Source organism: Anolis carolinensis, unplaced genomic scaffold, assembly GCF_035594765.1.
Source record: "Anolis carolinensis isolate JA03-04 unplaced genomic scaffold, rAnoCar3.1.pri scaffold_9, whole genome shotgun sequence".
In the NCBI taxonomy this organism is placed as follows: Eukaryota; Metazoa; Chordata; class Lepidosauria; order Squamata; family Dactyloidae; genus Anolis; species Anolis carolinensis.
In genome coordinates, this window is record NW_026943820.1 from 1,607,550 (window position 1) to 1,620,000 (window position 12,451).

Sequence of the window (12,451 nt, forward strand, 5' to 3'; positions counted from 1 at the left end):
TCGAAATCCGGGGAACGGGGCGAGCTCCCGTCTGTTAGCTCTAGCTCCCCGTGTAGGGGAGCTCCCCATTATAAGGCAATGGTAAAGGTTTCCCCCTGATATTAAGTCGGACTCTGGGGGGGGGGGGGGTCCTCATCTCCATTTCTAAGCTATGTGGTACCTATTGATCTACTCACATTTGCATGTTTTTAAACTACTAGGTTGGCAAAAGCTGGGGCTAACAGCGGGAGCTCACCTTGTTCCCCAATTCGATTGGAACCTTTCGGTAAGAAAGATCAGCAGCTCAGCAGTTTAAACCGCGGGGACTCAGTATTCTATTATTATTATTATTATTATTATTATTATTATTATTATTATTATTATTATATTGTTATATTATTGCTATATTATCATTATTATATTTTATTATTATATTGTTATTGTTCGTATTATATTTTATCATTATATTATTATTATTGCCATTATATTATACTATTATAGTGTTATGTTATTGTATATCTTATTATTATATTATGGTTGTTGCTGTTATCATATTATAGTATTATTATATTTCATTATTATTATATTATTGTTACTATTACAATATACTATTATAGTGTTATGTTTTTGCATTATTATTTCCAGGTTTGTCCCTTCCACAGCCGAACCAGAAATTCACACAAAAATGCGACTTTGTTTTGGAGGAGAAATTAACAGCACTGATTTATTCCTTTATTATTATTATTATTATTTTCCCCAAAAGAATGAGTACAAAAGTTGCAAAACCACAACATCAGACAAAATAATTTCCAAAGCGATTGTTTGTTTGTTGGAGGGTTGCTTTTACAAAAGAAAATATATATATCAAAGTATCCAATACATCTCCACAGTCCCTTTCTCTTGTTTTTCCCTCCTGTCCAGAAAAAGTCCAAAGGATGAACAAAACAAAATAATAAACAACACCATCAAAACAATAAATTATTCCTATTTTTTGGATAAAAAGGGGGGAAGAGATGGTCAATTTGTCAGCTGGACCTCGAAGGGAGGGGAGAGAAAATAGAAACAATCCAGTGAACTCAACTTTAAATATTATATTAAAGGCTTTTCCAAGAATGAATGGAAGCCGGGATTGAAAGGCACACAGAACAATTATTTACAAAACACAAGAAACAGAACAAAACCTTCCCCAAAACCGACCTGAAACGAATCAGAACCCAACGCCAGGACACACACAGAGAGAGAATATTTATATTTTTATATATAGAATATCTATAGGGTTCCCTCACACAGTCCTATCAAATTGTCACTCTGGAATTATGAAAAGTTAGCATTGATTGACAGTTAAATGCCCCAAAAGTCCAACTTCTCCTCAACTCATAAATTGGAAGGGAAAGAACTGCAACTCGGGATGCGTCTACACTGCAGAAACTAACGCGGTTTAGTACCGCTTTGAACTCTGGTGGCTGTATGCTACACAATCCTGGGATTTGTAGTTTTATTGAGGACTTCTTAGCCTTCTCTGTCAACAACACTCAGGATTCCATAGCATGTAGCAGTGGCAAAGTGGAACCAAACCGCATTAATTCCACAGTGTAGACCAAGCATGGGCAAACTTAGGTCCTCAGGGTGGTTTGGACTTCAACTCCCATCATTCCTAACAGTTAGGAATGGTGGGAGCTGTAGTCCAAAACACTAGGGCCCCTTCCACACAGCCCTATAATCCAGAATATCAAGACCAAAAAAAATCCCACATTATCTCAGTCTGGACTCAGATAACCCAGTTCAAAGCGAATATTGTGTGATTTTTCTGCCCTGATCTTCTCGGATATGGGGCTGTGTGGAAGGCCCCTGGATTATCCAACTCAAATCAGATAATCCGGATTTTGTACGGCAGTGTAGAAAGGGCCTTATTTAATCCAGTTCCAAGCAAACCATGTGGATCATCATCTCCTTTGACAGTCAGGATCCTATATTGTAGAAGGGGCCTAAAGAGGGGTGCCAAACTGCATCCCTTCCACAGTGTAGACGCAGGTGGATCTACACAGGCATATCATCCGCATTACCTGCTTTGGATTATACTAGATAGGTCCAATATCCCAGGGACCTTTCACTTCTTTCCTTTGGGAAGATTGGAAGTCAAACAGGATCCTTTTCTGCCTGCCTGTATCCTTACAAACTGCCTTACAACCCAGACTATATCAAGGCAGATCATCCACAGTACCTGCTTGGAGGTGGATGAGCTGAGTCCAGTTCAATGGGGATTCACTGGGGCCTTTTCTTTCTCTCCTTTGGGAGAATTGGAAGCCAAACAAGGTCCTCTTGTACCTGCCTGTATCCTTCCAAACTGCCATATATGTAACCCAGACTGCAAACTGCCATATATGTAACCCGGACTGTCAAGGCAGATTGCTCACAATACCTGCTTGGGAGTGGATGAGCTGAGTCCAGTTCAAGGTAGATTCCTTAATCTCTACAGCTGTGTGAAAGGGGCCTCTGTATGTCTATGTATACCTGCTGCCTGTATCCTTCCAAACTGCCACATATATAAACCAGACTATCAAGGCAGATCATCCACAATACCTGTTTGGAAGTGGATGAGCTGAGTCCAGAGTTCAAGGTGGATTCACCTAGGCCTTTCCCTTCTTTCCTTTGGGAAGACTGGAAGCCAAACAGAGTCCCATTTTCTGCCTGCCTAGATCCTTACAAACTGCCATGTACCTAACCCTGACTGTAAAGGCAAATCACCCACAATACCTGCTTGGAAGTGGATGAGCCGAGTCCACAGTTCAAAGTGGATTCCCTACAGCTGTGTAGAAGGAATAATATAACCCAGACTGTCAAGGCAGATCATCCACAGCACCTGCTTGGAAGTGGATGAGCTGAGTCCACAGTTCAAGTAGGATTCTCCTAGGCCTTTCCCTTCTTTCCTTTGGGGGGACTGGAAGCCAAACAAGACCCCTTTCTGCCTGCCTGTATCCCTCCAAACTGCCATATACACAACCCAGACCATATCAAGGCAAAACCTCCACAATGCCTGCCTGGAAGTGGATTAGGTGAGTCCACAGTTATTGTTGGATTTGTTGGATAAGGTGGATTTCCTAGAATTGTGTGGAAGGAAGGAAGGGGCCTGTGTGTAATATAACCCAGACTGTCAAGGCAGATCATCCACAATCCCTGCTTGGATGGGGATTATCTGAGTCCAGTTCGATGGGGATCCACTGGGGCCTTTCCCTTCTCTCCTTGGGGAAGATTGGAAGCCCAAAAGGGTCTCCTTCAGCCTACAGATATCCCTCCAAACTGCCATAGACATAACCCAGACCATATCAAGGCAGATCACCCACAGTACCTGCTTGGAAGTGGATGAGCTGAGTCCAGAGTTCAAGGTGAATTCACCCAGACCTTTCCCTTTTTTTCCTTTGGGAGAGTTGGAGGCCAAATGGGGTCTCCTTCGGCCTACATATATCCTTCCAAACTGTAATGTACATATTAACCCTGACCATATCAAGGCAGATCATCCACAGTACCTGCTTGGAAGTAGATTAGGTGAGTCCAGAGTTCAAGGTGGGTTCTCTCCAGGTGTGTGGGAGGGAGGAACGAAGGGATGGGTCCCATGTACGTGTCCGTGGGGCTCAGGTGGGTCCTCTCCAGGTGTGTGGAAGGGAGGGACGAGGGAAGGTGCCCGTTACCTGTCCGCGGGGCTCAGGTGGGCTCTCTCCAGGCGTGTGGAAGGGAAGAACGAAGGGATGGGTCCCATGTACCTGTCCGTGGGGCTCAGGTGGGTCCTCTCCAGGTGTGTGGAAGGAAGGGACGAGGGAAGGTGCCCTTTACCTGTCCGTGGGGCTCAGGTGGGCTCTCTCCAGGTGTGTGGAAGGGAAGAACGAAGGGATGGGTCCCGTGTCCCTGTCCGTGGGGCTCAGGTGGGCTCTCTCCAGGCGTGTGGAAGGGAGGAACCAAGGACGCGGCCCGTGTCCCTGTCCGTGGGGCTCAGGTGTGTTCCCTCCAGGTGTGGGCCCTCAGTACTTGGCGCAGTCGTAGGCGTAGGGCCCGTTGGCGTGCCGGTAGAGCGGGGCGGGGCCCCCGGGGCGGTGGAACTGTCCCTGGCAGGCGGGTCCGGGGCTTCCCTGGGGCTCCGCCACGGGCGTGGGGGCCTCGAGGCCCATGCGGTGCGGGTGGAAGACCTCCCGGAGGTTGTTCTGGAAGCCTTGGGCCGCGAAGGGCGCGCCGATCTCCGGGTTCAAGTACCAGGCGGCCACGGCTTGCCCCCCTCCGGCTGCTCCTCCGTTGCCCCCTCCCCCGCCTTGGTGATGCCCGGCCAGGTGCGGGTGGTGGTGCTGGTGGTGCGGGTGGTGGTGGTGCGCGTGCCCGTCCTGCTGCGGGGCCAAGCCGAGCCCGTTGCTCTGCGCCTGGTGCTCGGAGAGCGTCGCCTCTTCAGCAGCAGCAGCAGCAGCGGCGCCGCCGGTGAACAGGCTCATGGCCCGCATGCTGCACTGGTAGCCCGCCGTGCCGGCCTCGGCCAAAGCCTGGCTGCAGGTCTGGCTGTAGATGGACGGGGCCGGGGCCTGGCTTTGGCCGTAGACCACCGGCAAGGCGGAGGAGGGCGAGGCGCGCAGGGTGATGATGTTCTCCACGCTGAAGCCGTTGGAAGGCTGCGACGAATGGTGGGGATTGTGGTGGTGCCCTTCGCCCTGGAGCGACCCTTCCGTGGACCCCGAGGGCGTCGAGACCACGCTGCGGGGGCTCTCCTGCCCGAAGCGCGACCCTGGGCTGAGCGTCTCCACTTTGGTCACCACGGGAAGCTCGGGAGAAGAGGACACCTCGCTCTTGATGACCACTTTCCCTTCGGGCGCGACGATATTCGAGGAGGCGCTCTGGTTGGGCTTGGAACCGGGCTCTCCTTTGGGCAGGGGGTCTCCTTTGCCCACCGCCCGCTCCTCCTTCTCCTTGGAGACGTCCTTCTTCTTGAAGCGCCTCCTCCTCCTCAGGAAGGAGCCGTTCTCGAACATGTTGTAGGAGTCCGGGTCCAGGGTCCAGTAGCTGCCCTTGCCGGGCTTCTTGTCGTCGCGGGGCACCTTCACGAAGCACTCGTTGAGCGACAGGTTGTGCCGGATGGAGTTCTGCCAGCCCTGCTTGTTCTCCCGGTAGAAGGGGAAGCGCTCCATGATGAACTGGTAGATCCCGTTGAGGGTCACCTTCTTCTCGGGCGCGTTCTGGATGGCCATGGTGATCAGCGCGATGTAGCTGTAGGGGGGCTTCACCAGGTCCTTGGGCGCGGCCGGGGGCGCGTGGGGGTGGGCGTAGGGCCCGTAGGCGCGGGGCAGGGACCCAGGCCCGTACTGCTCCGCGAAGCCCACCCCCATCGAGCCCGAGACCGGCCCGTACGAGCCCGAGGCGCCCACCCGGTAGTAGTTGGCCTCGCTCAGGTAGGGCACCACGCCCAGCGCGTTGGGGTCCGCCACCGAGTAGCGCGCCTGCATGTTGTGCCCCCGGGAAGCGCCCCCAACACGGGTCAGGTCCTCGAAGGGTCCCGAGAGCAGAACACGTGTCTCAGAAGCCACACAGGCGCGCCATGTCCTCGCCTCGCCTCTCAGGATCTTTGGGCTCTCCCTTTCGGACTAAATTCCGGTGGGGTAGGAAATAGAATCAAGGATTTAATAGTCCGGGCAAAATGACTCCAAGGGACCCCCCAAAGACCCTCCTTTCTAAGGCTCCGAGTTGACCCTCTTTCTCTGCAATTGGAGGCGTCGCTTTTGCTTTGTTTACTTCGCTTTTACTCACTTTGGGCCCAATTGGAGGAGTTTTTGCTTTGTTTACTTTTTTTTACTCACTTTGTGTCCAATTTTGTGAGGGGTGGGAGTGGGATCAGGTTTGTAATTGTTCTCGCTGTGAACTGCAGGCGAATTGACTCCAAGCGACCCCCCAAAGACCCTCCTTTCTAAACCTCTGAGTTGATCCTCTTTCTCTGCAACTGGAGGCGTCGCTTTTGCTTTGTTTACTTCTCTCTTACTCTTGGGACCCAATTTTTTGGGGAGGAGGGTGGGATCAGGTTTGTAATTGTTCTCGCTGTGAACTGCAGGCGAAATGACTCCAAGCGACCCCCCAAAGACCCTCCTTTCTAAGGCTCCGAGTTGATCCTTTTTCTCTGCAATTGAAGGAGTCGCTTTTGCTTTGTTTACTTCCCTTTTACTCACTTTGGGCCCAATCGGTGGAGTTTTTGCTTTGTTTACTTCTTTTTTACTCAGTTTGTGTCCAATTTTGCTTGGGGTGGGGGTGGGATCAGGTTTGTAATTGTCCTCGCTGTGAACTGCAGGCGAAATAACTCCAAGGGACCCCCCAAAGACCCTCCTTTCTTCGGCTCCGAATTGATTCCCTTTCGGTCCAATTGATGAGAATCGATAGGAATTAATTGGGGGTGTTGCTTTTGCTTTGCTTTTCTCTCTCTTTGGGGCCAAATTTTTGGGAAGTGGAGGTGGGATCAGCTTTGTAATTGTCCTCGCAGTGAATTGCAGGCAAAATGACTCCAAGCGACCCCCCAAAGACCCTCCTTTATTCGGCTCCGAATTGATTCCCTTTTGCTCCAATTCGAAGCGACGCTTTTGCTTTGTTTACTTCTCTCTGACTCTCTTTGGGCCCAATTTTTGGGGGGATGGGGGTGGGGGTGGAACCGGGTTTGTAATTGTCCTCGCTGTGAATGGCAGGCAAAATTACTCCAAGGGACCCCCAAAGACCCTCCTTGCTAAGACTCCGAGTTGATTCTCTTTCGCTCCAATTGAAAATTGATGGGAATCTATTGGAGGTGTCGCTTTGGCTTTGCTTTGCTTTTCGATTTGGGCCCAAATTTGGGGGGAAATGGAGTCAGGTTTGTAATTGTCCTGGCTGTGAAATGCCGGCAAATTGTCTCGAAGCGACCCCCAAAGACCCGCCTTTCTTCGGCTCCGAGTTTAAGCCTCTTTCGGCGTTGCTTTTGCTTTGCTTTTCTCTCTCTCTTCGGACCCAAAGACTGTTTTGAGGGGGAAAGAAGAAGGAAAGAAACTTCTAAACTCCCCAGCTTGTTCTTTCCAGCTGCTAATTCTTTTCAAGGCACTTCAGGGGACCCCAAAGACCCCCCAAGTTCTGACCAAAGGGACTGACAACAACCCTTGGCTCCTTCTCTTTCGTTTCTTCAATTCTTTGGCTTCTTCTCTTACGAACTAAATCCCGAATTGCTTGGGAACGATACGGAATCGGGTTTGTAATTGTCCTCGCTGTGAACTGCCGGCAAAATGGGTCCAAGTGACCCCCAAAGACCCTCCTCTCGTCGGCGACCCCGCGTTGATTCTCTTCCTTTCCTATTGGAGGGGCGCTTTGGCTTTGTTTGTGTCTCTTTTTGTGTCTTCGGGGCCGAATCCTTCTGGGGCACAAAGACGAGTTGGTGGAGGGGAAGAAAGAGGAAACAAACCTTCAAACGTCCCGGCTTGTTCTTTCCAACTGCTAGTTCTTTGCAACTCGTTTCAGAGGACCCCAAAGACCCCCTAAGTCCTCGGTAGGTCTGGCAAAAGGGACTGGCAATTCTAAGACTGTCCCAAACGCGCAAAGATTGCTTTGAGGGGGAAAGAGGAAGGAAACGCACCTCCAAGCGCCCCGGCTTGTTCTTTCCAGCTGCTGGTTCTCTTCAACTCCCTTCAGGGGACCCCAAAGACCCCCAAGTCCTCAGCAGGTCTGGCAAAAGGGATTGACAATTCTAAGACTGTCCCAAACGGGCACAGACGGGTTTGTGATGAAAGAAGAAGGAAACAAACCTCCAAACGTCCCGACTTGTTCTTTCCAGCTGCTAGTTCTTTCCAACTCACTTCAGGGGACCCCAAAGACTCCCCAAGTCCTCAGCAGGTCTGGCAAAAGGACTGACAACAGTTCTAAAGCTGTTCCAAACGCGCAAAGACTGGTTTGTGGTGAAAGAAGAAGGAAACAAACCTCCAAACGTCCCGACTTATTGTTTCCAAGCGCTAGTTGTTTTCAACTGCTTTGCAACTCCCTTCAGGGACCCCAAAGACCCCCCAAGTCCTCAGTAGGTCTGGAAAAAGGGATTGACGACAATTCTATGGCTGTCCCAAACGCGCAAAAACTGGTTTGTGGTGAAAGAAGAAGGAAACGCACCTCCAAGCGCCCAGGCTTGTTCTTTCCAACTGCTAGTTCTTTTCAACTTGTTTCAGAGGACCCCAAAGTCCCCCCAAGTCCTCGGTAAATCTGGCAAAAGGTCTCTTTAAACCCAAAGGGACTGGTTTGTGGGGAAAAGGAGGAGGAAACAAACCTCCAAAGGCCCCGGCTTGTTCTTTCCAGCTGCTGGTTCTTTTCAACTCACTTCAGGGGACCCCAAAGACCCCCAAGTACTCAACAGGTCTGGCAAAAGGGAATGACAATTCTAAGACTGTCCCAAACGCGAAAAGATTTCTTTGAGGGGGAAAGAGGAAGGAAACGCACCTCCAAGCGCCCAGGCTTGTTCTTTCCAGCTGCTAGTTCTCTTCAACTGCCTTCAGGGGACCCCAAAGACCCCCCAAGTCCTCGGTAAGCCTGGCAAAATGTCTCTTTAAACCCAAAGGGCGCAAAGACTGGTTTGTGGGGAAAAGGAGAAGGAAACGCACCTCCAAGCGCCCAGGCTTGTTCTTTCCAGCTGCTGGTTCTCTTCAACTCCTTTCAGGGGATCCCAAAGACCCTCTAAGTCCTCAGCAGGCCTGGCAAAAGGGACTCTTGAAACGTCAGGAGAGAATGCTTCTGGGCTTTGGCCCTCCAGCCCGGAAGACTCACTCCAGAGCGACCCAGCGAGGCTTGGCTGCGCCTTCTCTTTCTTGGGATGCAAATCCTTCCAGCCCAAAAGTAAAGCCGGGAGAAGAGAAGGAGGGGATGGAGATGGAAGAGGGCGAGAGAGGAGGCTCCGACGCGGATCAGGTGGGCCCGTGGGCGTCCGTGGGCTCCGGGTTCCAAGGGATGCGGGGAGGCCGGGCTCCTGAGCCCCTCGCCGGGCCGGGCTGGAGCCGAGCTTGCGCCGACCGACCTCTCTCTCCCCTCCGCCGCCCCGGAGAAAACTTTCCCCAACTTCGCTCGCCCGGTTTTGACTCCTCGCGTGGGACACGCCCACGGGACCCGCTCTCGGCCAATGGGAGGCGCCGGAGAGCCCCGCGCGGGCCAATGGGAGGAGGAGGCGCCACAGCAAGACCACAAGGCCCGCAACACAATTTACACACAATTTCCCTGTTGGGGAAAGGCACAATTCACAACCTCTGGGAGATACGGGACTTTTTAGAAAAGCATCACCTCTCAGAGAAGAGCCCAAAACCCTTTAGAGTCGAATCTTCTCTTGTGGTATGCAACCAGATCTAATTATGTCAGGGAATGGTTTCAGTTGTTAGACTGAATAACCTGTTATCTCTGATCTCTTAGGAAAACAGAGATTTGCCAGTGCATAAAAACAACAGAGCTTCAGAAGTGTTTTCCAGTGCCTCAAATTATTATTATTATTATTATTATTATTATTATTATTATTATTATTATTATTATTATAAACGAGATATAATTATACAAGGCAATGGTTTCAGTTGTTAGACTGAATAACCTGTTATCTCTGATCTCTTAGGGAAATAGAGATTTGCCAGTGCATAAAAACAACAGAGCTTCAGAAGTGTTTTCCAGTGCCCCAAATTATTATTATTATTATTATTATTATTATTATTATTATTATTATTATTATGTCATTGTGTCAATATAATAATAATAATAATAATAATAATAATAATAATAATAATAATAATAATAACAATAATAATAATAATTTGGGGCACTGGAAAACACTTCTGAAGCTCTCTTGTTTATTTATTATTATTATTCAGATATAATTATACAAGTGTTTTCCAGTGCCCCAAAATACTACTACTACTACTACTACGACTACGACTACTACTACTACTATTATTATTATTATTATTATTATAAACGAGATATAATTATACAAGGCAATGGTTTCAGTTGTTAGACTCAATAACCTGCTATCTCTGATCTCTTAGGAAAACGGTGCATAAAAAAACAGCAGAGCTTCAGAAGTGTTTTCCAGTGCCCCAAAAAATAGTTGTTGTTATTATTATTATTATTATTATTATTATTATTATTTATTTATCTCTGCCACCAAATCAGCTTGCATTTCACTGCACAGTCCCAATCGTTCCCACCGGCTCTTAGCACTTTATTCTACTACTACTACAAATTATTATTATTATTATTATTATTATTATTATTATTCCTAATAATAATAATAATAATAGTCATATGTGTAGGAATAGACCTCTAGAGGCATAACAACAACACCAACAAATTATTATTATTATTATTATTGGGTTGTTGTATGTCTTTCGGGCTGTGTGGCCATGTTCCAGAAGCATTCTCTCCTGACGTTTCGCCCACATGTGGGCGAAACGTCAGGAGAGAATGCTTCTGGAACATGGCCACACAGCCCGAAAGACATACAACAACCCTGTGATTCTGGCCATGAAAGCCTTCGACAACACATTATTATTATTATTATTATTATTATTATTATTATTATTATTATTATTATGCATTTAAAGGTCTATTCCTACACATAATACTAAAGGTTGTGAGGTCTGTTGGAAACTAGGCCGGTGGGCTTTAGAGATCTGTGAAACATTCACACTTGCCTCAAACACAGTTTTTTCTCCCACCCTGGACATTATTCCACAGATATATAAACCCCATTTGCAGGTAGGCTGCTAGGAATTGTGGGAGTTGGAGTCCAAAACACCTGGAAGGAGGGCCGAAGTTGGCCCATGCCTAATATAAACACTAACCTACTAACAATCTAAATGAAAATTTTAAAATTTTCTTGATAGGCATTAATAACAAATAAAGTTAGAAAAGGTTTAAGGTGAAATCATGTGCTATGGAAAAGTTGAGATAAATTTCAATTGAAGAAAAACTGGAAAAGATGAAGACCTGGAGACAAGGCGAGAAGCCACAAGGAGATACAACCAATGGATTCAAAATTAAAATAGTTGGAATCTTCAATCTATATATATAAAGGAGTAATGGTGTCCGTTCCTCTCACTAAATAACAAAAGTACAAGCCCCAGAACCTAGAAATTTGGCAACACAACCTACCATCCTTGCCCCTAGGTTCCGACAACAAAAAGAAAAGAAAAATAAAGTTCTAATTAGAGGGAGAGAAATAATTGTTTTTATGCAATTGCTGCCAGTTAGAAGGCTAAGCTCCGCCCACTTGATCTAGCAACCCACTCAGCCCAGTGTTAATAAAAGAATAAAAAATAAAATAAATACAAATAAGACAATAAAAAAATAATAAAAACACTAAACATATTAATACAATAAAATACTATAATAACAAAATAACTAAAAACAATACAACAAAATAATAAAATATAATGAATAAAAAAGACAATTTACAATAAAATTAATTAAAAAATACAAATAATGTCAAATAAAAATTCCACCAAATAAAAATTCCAAATAAAAATTAACCAATACCACCACCACTTGGCCACAGCAACGCGTGGCCAGGCACAGCTAGTATATTATGCAATGTGTTGTTGTTGTTGTTGTTGTTTTAGACAATCAGCCAAATCCCGAATCTGGGAAAACCAGGGATCTCTCCTTCCCCAAAGCTACCAGAAAGAGAACTTAAACCTTTTATTAATCTCAATTTCGAGGGTTCTTTTAGACATGTTAAGAGTTAAATCCAATGGCTAAGGAAGGGGACAAATAGAAGGACAAATAGAAGGAGAAGCAAATGTTTTCTTTTCTGAAAGGAGAAGGAAAACCCCAACGTTTGCCTTTGCAAACCCTTCTTGGGGTTTCACACCTGGGTCCTAAACTCCCTTCACACTTGGCTTCTTAATTAGTTGTAATTACCTTGAAAGAAGGAAAGGAAAGGAACGCCGTTGCAAGGAACATCCATTAATTCAAATATCATTATCCTCTGCAGATAACTTTTCCTTTTCTTTTTATTCCATTTTTATTAAAACTGGGTGTGTGCATCCCTACACACATATGTGTGTGTAGGGATACACACATCCTTTCCCCGGCCCTAATTGTTCCATTAAAATGCAATTAAAGGGGTCTTTTTAATTAGGGCTGGCCACCAAGGTGTGATTTTTCGGGGTAATTGCAAAAGCAAAAGGGGAAGAAGGGGCATCACCTCCTTTTTCTTCCCTGGCAACAGTTGCTTCTCTCATCACCTTTTGTTAGGATAGATGATTTGTGCAAATCTAAATTTGCAATAATGATGATGATGATGATGATGATGATGATGATGATGTATGTAGAGAGGTACATCCTTTTTCTGTGCACCCCCCCCCCCCAAATCCACATTTTCAGGAATTGAAGTTAGTTCTGTTATTTGTAGGAATGGACATCTGAATGCATAATTATGGTATTAATAATAATAATAATAATAATAATAATAATAATAATAATA

At 46.6% G+C, this 12,451-nt stretch overlaps 1 protein-coding gene across 1 annotated transcript; it reads right to left on the minus strand.

Annotated features, from left to right (window-relative positions):
• Positions 1 to 689: 689 nt before the first annotated feature.
• foxc2 (forkhead box C2) lies at positions 690 to 5,463 on the minus strand. Its single transcript, XM_062961560.1, has one exon. It carries the CDS (start codon positions 5,451 to 5,453, stop codon positions 3,993 to 3,995), a length of 1,461 nt encoding a protein of 486 aa, XP_062817630.1. The 5' UTR covers positions 5,454 to 5,463; the 3' UTR covers positions 690 to 3,992.
• Between the last annotated feature and the right edge of the window lie 6,988 nt (positions 5,464 to 12,451).